Source organism: Oncorhynchus clarkii, chromosome 3, assembly GCF_045791955.1.
Source record: "Oncorhynchus clarkii lewisi isolate Uvic-CL-2024 chromosome 3, UVic_Ocla_1.0, whole genome shotgun sequence".
NCBI lineage: Eukaryota > Metazoa > Chordata > Actinopteri > Salmoniformes > Salmonidae > Oncorhynchus > Oncorhynchus clarkii.
Window position 1 is genome coordinate 11,238,518 of NC_092149.1, and position 17,944 is coordinate 11,256,461.

The 17,944-nt window shown below is 44.6% G+C and overlaps 1 protein-coding gene across 4 annotated transcripts in view; it reads right to left on the minus strand.

The window, feature by feature from the left end:
• The window catches only part of LOC139387867 (ATP-dependent translocase ABCB1-like), a 32,798-nt gene extending 22,017 nt beyond the window's left edge, over positions 1–10,781 (minus strand). For 2 of the 4 annotated variants that reach the window (XM_071134192.1, XM_071134172.1), the window contains exons 1-7: positions 10,672–10,781; positions 10,120–10,189; positions 9,836–9,905; positions 8,482–8,638; positions 7,900–7,948; positions 323–514; positions 1–22 (exon numbers count right to left, since the gene is read on the minus strand). The exon at positions 1–22 is cut by the window's left edge and continues 150 nt beyond it. In XM_071134192.1, coding sequence (XP_070990293.1) covers positions 1–22; positions 323–514; positions 7,900–7,948; positions 8,482–8,638; positions 9,836–9,905; positions 10,120–10,181 — 552 coding nt within the window. In that variant the 5' untranslated portion in view covers positions 10,182–10,189; positions 10,672–10,781. Of the gene's footprint in view, positions 23–322; positions 515–7,899; positions 7,949–8,481; positions 8,639–9,835; positions 9,906–10,119; positions 10,190–10,671 lie in introns of those variants that run through there. The other 2 variants (XM_071134182.1, XM_071134200.1) reach the window with 2 other exon arrangements.
• Between the last annotated feature and the right edge of the window lie 7,163 nt (positions 10,782–17,944).

Here is a 17,944-nt window from a genome sequence, read left to right on the forward strand (position 1 = left end):
CTCGTTGATCTTATAGATGTCACTGTGGAGGGGAGGAAATACCGAATAAAACACATACACACACACACACACACACACACACACATACATACACTCACATACACATACACTCACACACACACACACACATACACACACACACATACGCAAACACACGTACATACACACACACACATACACACATTCACACACACAGATACACACACACTCCACATATTTGATTGAACAGGGCTGTTTAAACCCTGAAGCTACATCCAGATGGTATCAATGTAAAACACCTTCCCCTATAAACGCCAATCCATTCATATAGGTATCTCCTCACTCTGTTAGGCGGGTGTTGAGTTCTCCCGTCTCGTTGACGTCGAACCAGCCGATCTCCTGCTGCATGATGCAGTGGAAGAAGAGCTTCCTGAGGCGTTTGACCTGCCTGCCTGCCGCCAGGGTCCAGAAGGCCACCTGCATGTAGGCTGCTACCAACACCACCGCACCCATTATAGAGTAGTAGATAGCATGGCTGGAATACAGACATACGGCTGGTCAACACACACACATCCAGACATACAAAACCTTAATGATGGTTTGTAGATAATTGGGGCACAGGGGTACATGTTATGGAATAATGACTTTGTAAACATGACTGTTCGTGTGTTTACATTACGCAGGTGAATCTATACATATAAATCTATACAAAATGCCATCCATTATGGAGTAAATAGCAAGGATACTGAGGCACAAAGGCAGAGAGGTAAAGGTGATCCCTTGAATATACCATTTGACGTTACAATGTATTTTATAGGGAAGTAGCTCCTTATCTGGGGCCGGATCTTTCAATTCTGAGGCTCTGTATCTGTTCACATATCTGAAATATGTCAAATCGGTGTGTTTCAACGTTCTGTGGTTCAAAATAAAAGGTCCCACACAATCCTACCCTATGACATCATTCATGTCACGCCTGCTCCCGCTCTCCCTGTCTGGCGCTCATTATGCGCAGCAGCGCTCATTGGACTCACCTGGACTCCTTCCCTTTGTTGATTGTCCTATCAATAACTGTCTGCTTCCCCGTGTGTTCCCTGTGTCTGCATTAATGTCGTTGTGTGTTCTTGTCCAGACGCTGTCCTGTTCCATGTTGGTGGTTAAGTAAAAAGCCAGGGTGGAGTGCAGTTGTCCTGTTCCATGTTGGTGGTTAAGTAAAAAGCCAGGGTGGAGTGCAGTTGTCCTGCTCCCCGCGTCACCGCTTCATCTCATTGTGTTTACTTTAAATGACATTACATTTTTATATTTTTCATCTGATCTTTTTAACCACAGGACATAAAAACACTGTGTTCACATACAGTGCCTTCGGAAAGTATTCAGACCCCCTGACTTTTTCCACATTTTGTTACTTTACAGCCTTATTCTAAAATGGGTTAAAAAAAATACATTTCCTCAGCAATCTACACACAATACCCCATAATGACATCACAATACCCCATAATGACATCACAATACCCCATAATGACTAAGCTGAAACAGTTTTTTTGAAATTATTGCAAAATTATTAAACATTTAAAACAGAAATACCTTATTTACATAAGTATTCAGATCCTTTGCTATGAGACTCAAATTAAACTCAGGTGCATCCTGTTTCCATTGATCATCCTTGAGATGTTTCTACAACTTGATTGGAGTCCACTTGTGGTAAATTCAATTGACTGGACATGATTTGGAAAGGCACACACCTGTCTATATAAGGTCCCACAGTTGACAGTGCATGTCAGAGGAAAAACCAAGCCATGAGGTCGAAGGAATTGTCCGTAGAGCTCCGAGACAGGATTTTGTTGAGGCATAGATCTGGGGAAGGGTACCAAAACATTTCTGCAGCATTGAAGGTCCTCAAGAAGTTTGGAACCACCAAGACTCTTCCTAGAGCGGGCCACCTGGCCAAACTGAGCAATCGGGGGAGAAAGGCCTTGGTCAGGGAGGTGGTCACTGACAGAGCTCTAGAATTCCTCTGTGGAGATGGTGCTGATGCTTAAAGTTAGAGAGGGAGATATAAGTCTCCAGCTTCAGTGATTTTTGCAATTCGTTCCAGTCATTGGCAGCAGAGAACTGGAAGGAAAGGTGGCCAAAGGAAGTGTTGGCTTTGGGGGTGACCAGTGAAATATACCTGCTAGGGCGCCTGCTACGGGTGGGTGTTGCTATGGTGACCAGTGAGCTGAGATAAGGCAGGGACCTAGCATAGACTTGTAGATGACCTGGAGCCAGTGGGTTTGGCGACGAATATGTAGCGAGGGCCAGCCAACGAGAGCATACAGGTCGCAGTGGTGGGTAGTATTTGGGGCTTTGGTGACAAAACTGATGGCTCTGTGATAGACTACATCCAGTTTGCTGAGTAGAGTGTTGGAAGCTATTTTGTAAATGACATCGTCGAAGTCAAGGATCGGTGGGATAGTCAGTTTTACGAGGGTATGTTTGGCAACATGAGTGAAGGAGGTTTTGTTTGTGAAATATGAAGCAGATTCTAGATTTAATTTTGGATTGGAGATGCTTAATATGAGTCTGGAAGGGGAGTTTACAGTCTAACCAGACACCTAGGTATTTGTAGTTGTCCACATATTCTAAGTCAGAACCGTCCAGAGCAGTGATGCTAGTCGGGCGGGTGGGTGCGGGCAGCAATCGGTTGAAGATTATGCATTTAGTTTTACTAGCATTTAAAAGCAGTTGGAGGCCTCGGAAGGGGTGTTTTATGGCATTTAAGCTCGTTTGAAGGTTTGTTAACACAGTTTCCAAAGAAGGGCCAGATGTATACAGAATGGTATAGTCTGCATAGAGGTGGATCAGAAAATCACCAGCAGCAAGAGCGACATCATTGATGTATACAGAGAAAAGAGTCGGCCCGAGAATTTAACCCTGTGGCACCACCATAGAGACTGCCAGAGGTCCGGACAACAGGCCCTCCGATTTGACACACTGAACTCTATCTGAGAAGTAGTTGGTGAACCAGGTGAGGCAGTTATTTGAGAAAGCAAGTCTGCCGATAAAGAATGCGATGATTGACAGAGTCGAAAGTCTTGGCCAGGTCGAAAGACGGCTGTCTTTTATCGATGGCAGTTATGATATTGTTTAGGACCTTGGGCGTGGCTGAGGTGCACCCATGACCAGCTCGGAAACCAGATTGCATAGTGGAGAAGGTACGGTGGGATTCAAAATGGTCGGTGATCTGTTTGTTAACTTGGCTTTCGAAGATTTTAGAAAGGCAGTGCAGGATGGATATAGGTCTATAACAGTTTGGGTCTAGAGTGTCTCCCCCCTTTGAAGAGGGGGATGACAGTGGCAGCTTTCCAATCTTTGGGGATCTCAGACGATACAAAAGAGAGGTTGAACAGGCTAGTAATAGTGGTTGCAACAATTTCTGTGGATAATTTTAGAAAGAGAGGGTCCAGATTGTCTAGCCCAGCTAATTTGTAGGGATCCAGATTTTGCAGCTCTTTCAGAACATCAGCTCTCTGGATTTGGGGGAAGGAGAAGCAAGGGGGGGCTTGGGCAAGTTTATGCAGGGGGTGCCGAGCTGTTGGCCAGGGTAGGGGTAGCCAGGTGGAAAGCATAGCCAGCCATGGAAAAATGCTTATTGAAATGAACGATTATTGTAGATTTATCGGTGGTGACAGTGTTTCCTAGCCTCAGAGCAGTGGGCAGCTGGGAGGAGGTGCTCTTATTCTCCATGGACTTTACAGTGTCCCAAAACTTTTCGGAATTAGTGCTACAGGATGCAAATTTCTGTTTGAAAAAGATAGCCTTAGCTTTCGTAAGTCCCAGTCTATACCAGGCAGTGTCAGAGGAAGGCCCTAAAAATTGTTAAAGACTCCAGCCACAGGGCCTCCCGGGTGGCGCAGTGGTTAAGGGCGCTGTACTGCAGCGCCAGCTGTGCCATCAGAGTCCTGGGTTCGCGCCCAGGCTCTGTCGTAACCGGCCGCGACCGGGAGGTCCGTGGGGCGACGCACAATTGGCCTAGCGTCGCCCGGGTTAGGGAGGGCTTGGTCGGTAGGGGTGTCCTTGTCTCATCGCGCACCAGCGACTCCTGTGGCGGGCTGGGCGCAGTGTACGCTAGCCAAGGTGGCCAGGTGCACAGTGTTTCCTCCGGCGCATTGGTGCGGCTGGCTTCCGGGTTGGATGTGCGCTGTGTTAAAGAAGCAGCGGCTTGGTTGGTTGTCTATCGGAGGACGCATGACTTTCAACCTTCGTCTCTCCCGAGCCCGTACGGGAGTTGTAGCGATGAGACAAGATAGTAGCTACTACAACAATTGGATACTACGAAATTGGGGAGAAAAAGGGGTAAAATTAATTTAAAAAAAGAAAAAAAAAAAGACTCCAGCCACCCCAGTCATAGACTGTTCTCTCTGCTACTGCATGGCAAGCGTTACTGGAGCGCCAAGTCTAGCTCCAAGAGGCTTCTAAAACAGCTTCTACCACCAAGCCATAAGACTCCTGAACAGCTAATCAGATGGCTACCCAGACTATTTGCATTACCCCCTCCCCTCACTCTACGCTGCTGCTACTGTCTGTTATTATAGTCACTTTAATAACTTTACCTATATTCAGCGTATGTGACAAATTAAATGTGATTTGGCCTGAATGCCAAGTGTCACGCCTGGAGGAAACCTGGCACCATCCCTACAGTAAAGCATGGTGGTGGCAGCATCATGCTGTGGGGATGTTTTTCAGCAGCAGGGACTGGGAGACTAGTCAGGATTGAGGCAAAGATGACGGAGCAAATTACAGAGAGATCCTTGATGAAAACCTGCTCCAGAGAGCTCAGGACCTCAGACTGGTGAGAAGATTCCCCTTCCAACAGGACAATGACTTTAAGCACACAGCCAAGACAACGCAGGAGTGGCTTCGGGACAAGTCTCTGAATGTCTTTGAGTGGCCCAGGCATAGCCCGGACTTGAACCTGATCAAACGTCTCTGGAGAGACCTGAAAATAGCTGTGCAGCAATGCTCCCCATCCAATCTGACAGAGCTTTAGAGGATCTGCAGAGAAGAATTGGAAAAACTCCTCAAGCTTGTAGCATCATACCCAAGAAGACTTGAAGCTGTAATCATTTTCAAAGGTGCTTCAACAAAGTACTGAGTAAATGACAAATACGCTGATTCGGTGTGCGAGTTCATTAGAACGTGCGTTGAAGATGTCGTTCCCATAGCAACGATTAAAACATTCCCTAACCAGAAACCGTGGATTGATGGCAGCATTCGTGTGAAACTGAAAGCGCGAACCACTGCTTTTAATCAGGGCAAGGTGTCTGGTAACATGACCGAATACAAACAGTGCAGCTATTCCCTCCGCAAGGCTATCAAACAAGCTAAGCGTCAGTACAGAGACAAAGTAGAATCTCAATTCAACGGCTCAGACACAAGAGGCATGTGGCAGGGTCTACAGTCAATCACGGACTACAGGAAGAAATCCAGCCCAGTCACGGACCAGGATGTCCTGCTCCCCGGCAGACTAAATAACTTTTTTGCCCGCTTTGAGGACAATACAGTGCCACTGACACGGCCTGCAACGAAAACTTGCGGTCTCTCCTTCACTGCAGCCGAGGTGAGTAAGACATTTAAACGTGTTAACCCTCGCAAGGCTGCAGGCCCAGACGGCATCCCCAGCCGCGCCCTCAGAGCATGCGCAGACCAGCTGGCCGGTGTGTTTACGGACATATTCAATCAATCCCTATACCAGTCTGCTGTTCCCACATGCTTCAAGAGGGCCACCATTGTTCCTGTTCCCAAGAAAGCTAAGGTAACTGAGCTAAACGACTACCGCCCCGTAGCACTCACTTCCGTCATCATGAAGTGCTTTGAGAGACTAGTCAAGGACCATATCACCTCCACCCTACCTGACACCCTAGACCCACTCCAATTTGCTTACCGCCCAAATAGGTCCACAGACGATGCAATCTCAACCACACTGCACACTGCCCTAACCCATCTGGACAAGAGGAATACCGATGTGAGAATGCTGTTCATTGACTACAGCTCGGCATTCAACACCATAGTACCCTCCAAGCTCGTCATCAAGCTCGAGACCCTGGGTCTCGACCCCGCCCTGTGCAACTGGGTACTGGACTTCCTGACGGGCCGCCCCCAGGTGGTGAGGGTAGGCAACAACATCTCCTCCCCGCTGATCCTCAACACTGGGGCCCCACAAGGGTGCGTTCTGAGCCCTCTCCTGTACTCCCTGTTCACCCACGACTGCGTGGCCACGCACGCCTCCAACTCAATCATCAAGTTTGCGGACGACACAACAGTGGTAGGCTTGATTACCAACAACGACGAGACGGCCTACAGGGAGGAGGTGAGGGCCCTCGGAGTGTGGTGTCAGGAAAATAACCTCACACTCAACGTCAACAAAACTAAGGAGATGATTGTGGACTTCAGGAAACAGCAGAGGGAACACCCCCCTATCCACATCGATGGAACAGTAGTGGAGAGGGTAGCAAGTTTTAAGTTCCTCGGCATACACATCACAGACAAACTGAATTGGTCCACTCACACAGACAGCATTGTGAAGAAGGCGCAGCAGCGCCTCTTCAACCTCAGGAGGCTGAAGAAATTCGGCTTGTCACCAAAAGCACTCACAAACTTCTACAGATGCACAATCGAGAGCATCCTGGCGGGCTGTATCACCGCCTGGTACGGCAACTGCTCCGCCCTCAACCGTAAGGCTCTCCAGAGGGTAGTGAGGTCTGCACAACGCATCACCGGGGGCAAACTACCTGCCCTCCAGGACACCTACACCACCCGATGTCACAGGAAGGCCATAAAGATCATCAAGGACATCAACCACCCGAGCCACTGCCTGTTCACCCCGCTATCATCCAGAAGGCGAGGTCAGTACAGGTGCATCAAAGCTGGGACCGAGAGACTGAAAAACAGCTTCTATCTCAAGGCTATCAGACTGTTAAACAGCCACCACTAACATTGAGTGGCTGCTGCCAACACACTGACACTGACTCAACTCCAGCCACTTTAATAATGGGAATTGATGGGAAATGATGTAAATATATCACTAGCCACTTTAAACAATGCTACCTTATATAATGTTACTTACCCTACATTATTCATCTCATATGCATACGTATATACTGTACTCTATATCATCGACTGTATCCTTATGTAATACATGTATCACTAGCCACTTTAACTATGCCACTTTGTTTACATACTCATCTCATATGTATATACTGTACTCGATACCATCTACTGTATCTGCCTATGCTGCTCTGTACCATCACTCATTCATATATCCTTATGTACATATTCTTTATCCCCTCACACTGTGTACAAGACAGTAGTTTTGGAATTGTTAGTTAGATTACTTGTTGGTTATTACTGCATTGTCGGAACTAGAAGCACAAGCATTTCGCTACACTCGCATTAACATCTGCTAACCATGTGTATGTGACAAATAAAATTTGATTTGATTTGATTTGAAATGGTCTGAATACTTATGTGAATGTGATATTTCAGTTGAATTTTAATATAAATTAACATTTCAAAGTTGTTTCTTTGTCATTATGGGGTATAGTGTGTAGACTGATGAGGGGGGGAAAAACAATTTAATCAATTTTAGAATAAGCCTGTAACATAACAAAATGTTAAAAAGTCAAGGGGTCTGAATACTTTCCGCATGTAGACACTGGTATGGTGCTGGAGATAATGAATAGGAGGTTGAAAAGTGGTGGAATTGCCCTTTAACTATGCAGTTCACCCTGTCTAGGTTATGAAAATAGATGAAGTCCAAGTTCCCGTGAGATACTGTGAGAATTTGCGGACTCACGGATACGGAGCCTCTGAAATAGATCCGGTCAAAGATCAGGAACTACTCCCTTCTTGGTAAACTGAAATATAATTGAGTCTTAGCCTCACCCCGTCATCTCCTCTCCAAGAGTGGTGTTGGAAACAGGGAATGTGATGTCTAGAGCAGGAAAAGATGTGACAGTTAGACAGTTAAAGGGCAATTCCACCACTTTTCAACCTCATGTTCATTATCTCCAACACCAAACCAGTGTCTACATGTGAAAACAGCCTGTTTCTATGATCTGTGGTTAAAAAGACAAGAAGAAAGGTCCTAAAAAAGTGTCATCTGTGACAAAAAACTGTGATTTTCAAAACCTGCAATTGAGTTTCTAGCCAGAGGGTAATTTCTTGCTCCCCGCATCACCTCAAATCTCATATTGTTTGAAAATCACTGTTTTTTTTAAAATGTTTTAGCTTTTTATGATGTCATCAGGTATAACTACTTAACTTTATATATTTTTTAAAAGATGTAGAAATGCGTCGTTTTCACATGTAGGCACTGGTATTGCGTTGGAGATGAAAATGAGGTTGAAAAGTGGTGGTGTTGTCCTTTCAGAGAGTGTGTGTGTGTGTGTGTGTGTGTATGGTTGCGTGCATGCTTGTGTGTGTGTGTGTGTGTGTGTGTGTGTGTGTGTGTAGGGACTGACTCACTGGTGAAGTTATTCTGTGTCTGTATGGAGTCTCCTATGAAGCTGTCAGTCATGTCCCCAAAGACGATACACATGAGAGGGAGGACCGTTCCATTAACCATAGCCATGATGGTCCCCAGCACAATCATCAACCTGTCCCAACCATCAGCAAACCTGAACTATAGAGGCATGGGGGAAGAGGAGAGAGAATGAGGGGCAGGGTGGGGATATGAGGAAAGTGAGAGATTGGGAAGGATAGAGAGAAAGGGAGTGAGAAATGGCAGGGGAGAGGGAAGGGGAGAAAGAATTAAAGGGGGGAAGGATAAGTGGAGAGGAAAAAAGGGACAGAGATGGACAGATGAGCAGAGAGAGAAAGAGAACATATGAAGGTAATGAATACTCTTGAGTCATTTTGTATGTAGAACTCCAGTATGTATCTCCAGTGGTAGAGGCTCCTAACCAGAGGAAGTTTAACCAGCTATTCTACTGGCCCAGCAGGGGAACAGAGGAAATTCAACCTTCAGCTATTCTACTGGCCCAGCAGGGAAACAGAGGAAATTCAACCTTCAGCTATTCTACTGGCCCAGCAGGGAAACAGAGGAAATTCAATATTCTGCTATTCTACTGGCCCAGCAGGGAAACAGAGGAAATTCAACCTTCAGCTATTCTACTGGCCCAGGACGGAAACAGATGAAATTCAACCTTCTGCTATTCTACATGCCCAGCAGGGGTCCAGAGGAAATTCAACCTTCAGCTATTCTACTGGCCCAGCAGGGAAACAGAGGAAATTCAACCTTCAGCTATTCTACTGGCCCAGCAGGGAAACAGAGGAAATTCAACCTTCAGCTATTCTACTGGCCCAGCAGGGAAACAGAGGAAATTCAACCTTCAGCTATTCTACTGGCCCAACAGGGAAACAGAGGAAATTCAACCTTCAGCTATTCTACTGGCCCAGCAGGGAAACAGAGGAAATTCAACCTTCAGCTATTCTACTGGCCCAGCAGGGAAACAGAGGAAATTCAATATTCTGCTATTCTACTGGCCCAGCAGGGAAACAGAGGAAATTCAACCTTCAGCTATTCTACAGGCCCAGCAGGGGACCAGAGGAAACAGACCACTCCCACCCCCCCCCCCCCTATTTCCACATTCATGTCTGATCTCGGTTCTAACTTTACACACATGCAAGCACGTTGCACGCACACGTTCACATGCAGGCACACAAGTCACATGCACACACCTTCGCACAACCACCCACCCATACACACACACACACGCACGCACACACACACACAAATAATACCTCAGGGCCCTGATAATAAATAGTCTACAGTGTGTAAAGCTGGAGAAGTATGTGACAGTTTATCTCGGCTACTCACCAGAGCTATGGCGCCAATCATCGGCATCTTTGGCTCTTTCTCCCCCTTTTTCTCTTCATCTTTATCCTCTCTAGCAGAGACAGAATATCTACGTCATTTTATAAATCAATTTTATGTAATAATCTTTAAACTTTAAAAACGGTAGATAAAGTTATTAAGTTATTGAGTTAGTTAACTCAGGAACTAGACCGTAATTCCAATGAAGGAATAATAATTCAAATCGATTGTTGACTAAATACAAACACCCAAAGACAACATTCTCAGCATAGCACCTAAATATTTACCCAATGTCTCCGTTTTGCTCAATCTTGACTTTGGCCACAGCTATCTCGTCCTTCTTGCCCATGTCTGGGTCTTATGGCATGTAAGAAACAATACAAACAGGTACAACCGTACAGGTGAGATCGCAAAGACGTGTAACGGTAAGATATTTAAGCGTCCTCAAGAGTCTGGGGAAAGACAAACTTTGACACCTGCAATAAAGCATTTAAGGGGCTAACCCACAGGCTTGAACTCATCATGGGCGTGCGTGCGAATTCATTAAACGATAACGAACTGGTTGCATGATACTGACTCCGGTTCATGACATCTTGCCCACAGGACTAGAATGAGATTCTATATCTATGGTCTGGACTCAGTAGTGAATTAACACCCTCAATATGTCCCAGAAGTCTACTTCATATTTATTAAGCCTACTTTTGAAATAGTGGTGTAGTATAGGCTATAGTTTAGACTTGTCTTGTAGGCTATTAGAAAAAGCAGTTGACATTACAAAGTCTAACGGAAGATCCGGTCGAGCACATTACAAATACATAATGGTTGTTAGATAAACTCACCGCTTCTTTCCCGCCAGTTGGTCCACTATCGGTGCTTACCCCCAGCTCCGGTGCTGTCCTCTCTTTGTCTACCTCTGTTTCGCTCTCACAATAGAGAAACAAGGGAGGCAGCAGCGCTTCTCTTATATCATAGTTACACGGGGGTGACATCATTTACTGCCGCGTGCCGCCCCTGCTCAAATCACACCTGATGTCCATCAAACGTATGTCTGTCCTTGACTTCGACGTCAGGAGCTGCTTTAAGGGAGGCGACAATGACCTATAGGGTTATGGCTGAGTGTGTGTATTTGTTATTACATTAGATACCGAACATGGCCATCTCATGTTGCCGCTATTTGAGAGACAACCACCGCTACTCTAAAAAAGTGATATTATTTTTCTCTCTCACAACATCGTGAACCAACAGTGGGCATCCATATAGCCAATGTCCAATCTCTTATAAAGAATGGAGAGCCTACCAGTTCAGCAAAATGAACATCTTATTGACTGTTCCATCTATTGACGTGCCTAGAACATAGAGTGAACAATGACTATAAATTATCTAGGACTAGACTACAGTAAAACTCCCCAGGGGTGCAGTGGGCAAAGGCACTGCATCTCAGTGCAAGAGGCGTCACTACAGTCCCTGGTTCAATTCCAGGCTGTATCACATCCGGTCGTGATTGGGAGTCCCATAGGGCAGTGCACAACTGGCCCAGCATCGTCTGGGTTTGGCCAGTGTAGGCAGGCATTGTAATTAAGAATATCTTTTTAAATGACTTGCCTAGTTAAATAAATAAAAATTGAGTTACTATCACACTCCAATGCCCCTTACCTCTACTTGTAATTGTTCAGCTTTAGGCCAAAACAGTTTCTGTTATTAATTACATTGAGAACACACACTGTAAAAAAAAAAAAAAAAAAAAAAAATATATATTGTTTCAACTAATTAAGTAACTGGTTCCACATACAATTTTTTTGTTTACTCAACTTTTGGAGCTAAGTGTTACCTGAACAACAACAAAGAATTGTTGGCCCAAACTTAGATCCAACTTGAGAAAACGGTGGCAAAAATTCAGTCAATTAAAAATGATGTGTTTGCTCAACTTGTTCATTCAACTATAAATGAACATTGATGATGTTCTTTTTCCTCCAGTCTGAGTTAGTGCTTTGACTTGTTCACTCTGTTCTGTCAGCTTGTGTATCATTGAAAAGGGATAAAGACTCCCACACTGCCATTTACCTCTCTACATGTGTTAATCATTGTCATCATCAGGGATTGGTACAGGGTTCACATACCCACAGACAGACAGTATGGTGGCCAGTGAGTTACTCTTATTGATAAAACCATTAACTTCCCCTCAGAATCTCTCTGGCCTGTCTTGGCCATTGATCAAGCTGGAATGACTGGACATCGGACAAAATATTCAACCACTGAAGGACAATGGAGTAAAAAACAAATTATATCTCAATGACAAGCTAAACCAGAAAACATTTCTCTACTGAGCTTCCAATCTCCATTGTCCTCCAAGACTGTCTGAATATAATGTATGGTTGGACTGGTAGATAATGTCAGTACACAGTGAAGTGACAGTAGACATCTCCCCTCGTGTTGGACTGGTAGATAATGTGATGTGAAGTGACAGTAGACATCTCCCCTCGTGTTGGGATTGTAGATAATGTGAAGTGAAGTGACAGTAGACATCTCCCCTCGTGTTGGACTGGTAGATAATGTGAAGTGAAGTGACAGTAGACATCTCCCCTCGTGTTGGACTGGTAGATAATGTGATGTGAAGTGACAGTAGACATCTCCCCTCGTGTTGGACTGGTAGATACTGTGAAGTGAAGTGACAGTAGACATCTCCCCTCGTGTTGGGATTGTAGATAATGTGATGTGAAGTGACAGTAGACATCTCCCCTCGTGTTGGACTGGTAGATAATGTGATGTGAAGTGACAGTAGACACCTCCCCTCATGTTGGACTGGTAGATAATGTGATGTGAAGTGACAGTAGACATCTCCCCTCGTGTTGGACTGGTAGATAATGTCAGTACACAGTGAAGTGACAGTAGACACCTCCCCTCGTGTTGGACTGGTAGATAATGTCAGTACACAGTGAAGTGACAGTAGACACCTCCCCTCGTGTTGGACTGGTAGATAATGTGATGTGAAGTGACAGTAGACATCTCCCCTCGTGTTGGGATTGTAGATAATGTGAAGTGAAGTGACAGTAGACACCTCCCCTCGTGTTGGACTGGTAGATAATGTGATGTGAAGTGACAGTAGACATCTCCCCTCGTGTTGGGATTGTAGATAATGTGAAGTGAAGTGACAGTAGACACCTCCCCTCGTGTTGGACTGGTAGATAATGTGAAGTGAAGTGACAGTAGACACCTCCCCTCGTGTTGGACTGGTAGATAATGTGAAGTGAAGTGACAGTAGACACCTCCCCTCGTGTTGGGCTGGCTGAAAGGGCAAAAAGGAACAGGTGTGTGTTATTGTCCCTGAGTATGTGCATGTCAAAGACCAATTCAGATAACACATTAATGTTATACAACATTCAATAAACACACACCAGTGTGTGGGCTAAAGGTACAGTTAGTCAGGAGCTTCTCTACGCACGCACACACACACACACGCACACACGCACACACACACGCACACGCACACACACACGCATGCGCACGCACACACGCACACGCACACACACACACACACACACACGTACACGCACACGCACACACACACACACACACACACACACGCACACACACACACGGCTTATATGCTCAGCGATCATAATATGCTCTCCATCTATGTCTCTTTTTCCTATCACTTATTTGTTTTATTGTTGATGCTATGAAGCACATGTTTACCATTAGTATCCACCTGTAGGCCTATCCAGAGGTTTTAGTCTCTTGGGTTATTTATGCCATATAATCAACTACCACTGTGTTCTCACGTTGAACCATGAAGTGTCACTCATTGACAATATCCCAATAAAAAAGGGGGTGTCATACTGTGACATCACTTCTTGGGTTTTCGTCACACACTGACTCAGTAGAAGTGGATGACATACAGTGATGTCACCGGTTAATGAAGGATTGACCTAAAAACAACTGGAGTAATATTAGTTAAAAGGTTTTAAGACAAAAAGCACGTTAGGATAGGTTAACTTCCTTGATGTTAATGTCTTACTATAGGATGAATATATGAAGTATCCAGGTTTGTTCAGTCAATCTACAGACAGATCGAGGTTGTGTCTCACAAAAGTAGGTTAAGAATCCGTTACTAGTCAGTCAGATAAGGTCCCTCCTCCCTATCAAAACGTCAGACACCAATTCATCCCAAAGACAACATACCATTTTTCTTCCTTTGTATCTCTGAATGGTTGGGAAAGGGCTCAACGCATGTCACAGATCAAATCTACACCTGTTGCATTCAGCCCATGTGACAAAAAAAATGTGATTGGATTTGAATAATCTTCTATATCTATGAATCATTCACTGAAGCTCTTTCAGCTGTTATTGTGGTACTTCAATAGGTTCAGATTTGCCCCTTTACTTACTTTCTGAGAATCAGGAAGAGAGATCTGCTCTTTCTCTCTGGTTCTGATGTCAACCACAGAACTAGTGACTACACAGACAGGAGGTCAGAGATAGAAGCTGAGGTATGGAGCTCAAGTCTGTATTCCAGTCTTCAGGGTTCTTCTCAGGCTCAAACCAGTTTCAACCAGTTCTGAGGGACAGGGGAAGAAGAACAGGGTCAGAGATTCTGATTGGTAAAGACTGTTTAACCTTTATTCAATCAGAAAATACCCTTGAGGTTGAAAATCTCTTTTGCAAGAGCAACCCACAGTGCGAGAAAAAAATGGCAAAACTAGCCAGCAAGTGTTTTCAAAAGTTTGTAGAAAAAAAATTACATAATATATGTATGTACAGTGGGGCAAAAAAAGTATTTAGTCAGCCACCAATTGTGCAAGTTCTCCCACTTAAAAAGATGAGAGAGGTCTGTAATTTTCATCATAGGTACACTTCAACTATGACAGACAAAATGAGAAAAAAAATCCAGAAAATCACATTGTAGGATTTTTAATGAATTTATTTGCAAATTATGGTGGAAAATAAGTATTTGGTCACCTACAAACAAGCAAGACTTCTGGCTCTCACAGACCTGTAACTTCTTCTTTAAGAGGCTCCTCTGTCAAAGCCTACCATCAGTATCACACTACGCCGCCAGGGACTCAAATCCTGCAGTGCCAGACGTGTCCCCCTGCTTAAGCCAGTACATGTCCAGGCCCGTCTGAAGTTTGCTAGATAACATTTGGATGATCCAGAAGAAGATTGGGAGAATGTCATATGGTCAGATGAAACCAAAATATAACTTTTTGGTAAAAACTCAACACGTCGTGTTTGGAGGACAAAGAATGCTGAGTTGCATCCAAAGAACACCATACCTACTGTGAAGCATGGGGGTGGAAACATCATGCTTTGGGGCTGTTTTTCTGCAAAGGGACCAGGACGACTGATCCGTGTAAAGGAAAGAATGAATGGGGCCATGTATCGTGAGATTTTGAGTGAAAACCTCCTTCCATCAGCAAGGGCATTGAAGATGAAACGTGGCTGGGTCTTTCAGCATGACAATGATCCCAAACACACCGCCCGGGCAACGAAGGAGTGGCTTCGTAAGAAGCATTTCAAGGTCCTGGAGTGGCCTAGCCAGTCTCCAGATCTCAACCCCATAGAAAATCTTTGGAGGGAGTTGAAAGTCCGTGTTGCCCAGCAACAGCCCCAAAACATCACTGCTCCAGAGGACATCTGCATGGAGGAATGGGCCAAAATACCAGCAACAGTGTGTGAAAACCTTGTGAAGAATTACAGAAAAAGTTTGACCTCTGTCTTTGCCAACAAAGGTATATAACAAAGAGATACACTTTTGTTATTGACCAAATACTTATTTTCCACCATAATTTGCAAATAAATTAATAAAAAATCCTACAATGTGATTTTCTGGATTTTTTTCTCATTTTGTCTGTCATAGTTGAAGTGTACCTATGATGAAAATTACAGGCCTCTCTCATCTTTTTAAGTGGGAGAACTTGCACAATTGGTGGCTGACTAAATACTTTTTTGCCCCACTGTATATGTATGTATTTTCCTTTGGGGGGGATTTTAGTTTTTGGTCAAAAAATGACTAAAATCACCAGGAATTCAGCACAAAATTAGTTTGATTTAGGTCATCTGTTCACCTCATATTCCCATGAATAAAAATAGACATATGTGATTGTGTCTCAATGTAATCAAGGTATGAAATTATTGTTATTTCCCAATACAATGGTATAAAATGATTGCTATTTTCAAATACAATCTAATTTTGGGCGTAGTTGTGGACAATTTGCAGTGTACAAATTATTATAATTATGTTCCAGCCCCCTGACCATCCACTCCAACAAAGATCAGGCCGCGGCTGAATCTAGTTGGCTACCCCTGCAGTAGGGGCACCTCTTGTTTAGTTAGAAAATAGTTTAACCCCCGAGATGAGGCATCTTGTTTCCTCAGAGAAAAAAGTGACAACACAAAACACATCAAAACAGTTTTGATTGGTCTGTCTCAGTAGAGTTTTGATTGGTCTGTTTCAGTAGAGTTTTGATTGGTCTGTGTCTCAGTAGAGTTTTGATTGATCTGTTTCAGTAGTTTTGATTGGTTTGTCTCATTAGAGTTTTGATCGGTCTGTCTCAGTAGAGTTGTTGTCTTGGGGTAGATAATTAGTCCATTGCATTTCCTCAGTAGCCCAAAAACACTTTTTTTCGATATCCATGAATCCCCTTAAACCTGGGGTGTCAAACTCATTCCAGGGCCTAGCGTCTGCTGCCTTTTCCTTTCAATTAACACCTAGACAACCAGGTGAGGGGAGTTCTTTGCTAATTAGTGACTTTAATTCATCAATCAAGTTCAAAGGAGTGAAAACCCACAGACACTCAGCCTCCATGGAATGAGTTCGACACATGTGCCTTAAACTCACCAAATGCCCCTGTGAATCTCCTCTGCTATAAACACCATTCTGACTATTCCCACTGAGCGTGTGTCAGATCAGTGTCCAAGGCACTTCAGGAAAGGGGAGGAAGGATTCAGGTATTGGAACAGCTGCAGCTCACTCCATGGCCACTGGGGGTCCCCATCTACCTGAAAACTGACATTCCTAACATTTCTATTTTTACACACCAGATAGGTGTAGTTTTACTGGGTCAGCAATAGTAGTACAGCACCCTTCGGGGAAATTAGGGTTAAGTGCCTTCCTCAAGGGCAGAGCAACAGATTTCACCTTGTCAGCTCAGGTAGTTGAACCAGCAACCTTTTAGTTACAGGCCCACCACTCTAACCACTAGGCTACCTGCCACCCTATCATATCATATCATAACAGAGAACACAGTTCGAACACGTTCAATGTGGCCTGTGGCCTGATTAAACAAATATAAAAAACCTTGCTTTGCTTTCTGTTTATTGATGCAGCACCATTTCAGCTAGTCAAATTACTGTACATATAAATAGCTTATATTTGGTGAATAAAGATTATTCTCATTCTGAACATCATCAATATACACTGCTCAAGAAAATAAAGGGAACACTTAAACAACACAATGTTACTCCAAGTCAATCAAACTTCTGTGAAATCAAACTGTCCCCTTAGGAAGCATCACTGATTGACAATAAATTGCACATGCTGTTGTGCAAAAGGAATAGACAACAGGTGGAAATTATAGGCAATTAGCAAGACACTCCCAATAAAGGAGTGGTTCTGCAGGTGGCAACCACAGACCACTTCTCAGTTCCTATGCTTCCTGGCTGATGTTTTGGTCACTTTTGAATGCTGGCGGTGTTTTCACTCTAGTGGTAGCAGAGTCTACAACCCACACAAGTGGCTCAGGTAGTGCAGCTCATCCAGGATGGCACATCAATGCGAGCTGTGGCAAGAAGGTTTGCTGTGTCTGTCAGCGTAGTGTCCAGAGCATGGAGGCGCTACCAGGAGACTGGCCAGTACATCAGGAGACGTGGAGGAGGCTGTAGGAGGGCAACAACCCAGCAGCAGGACCGCTACCTCCGCCTTTGTGCAAGGAGGAACAGGAGGAGCACTGCCAGAGCCCTGCAAAATGACCTCCAGCAGGCCACAAATGTGCATGTGTCTGCTCAAACGGTCAGAAACAGACTCCATGAGGGTGGTATGAAGGCCCGACGTCCACAGGTGGGGGTTGTGCTTACAGCCCAACACCGTGCAGGATGCATTTGCCAGAGAACACC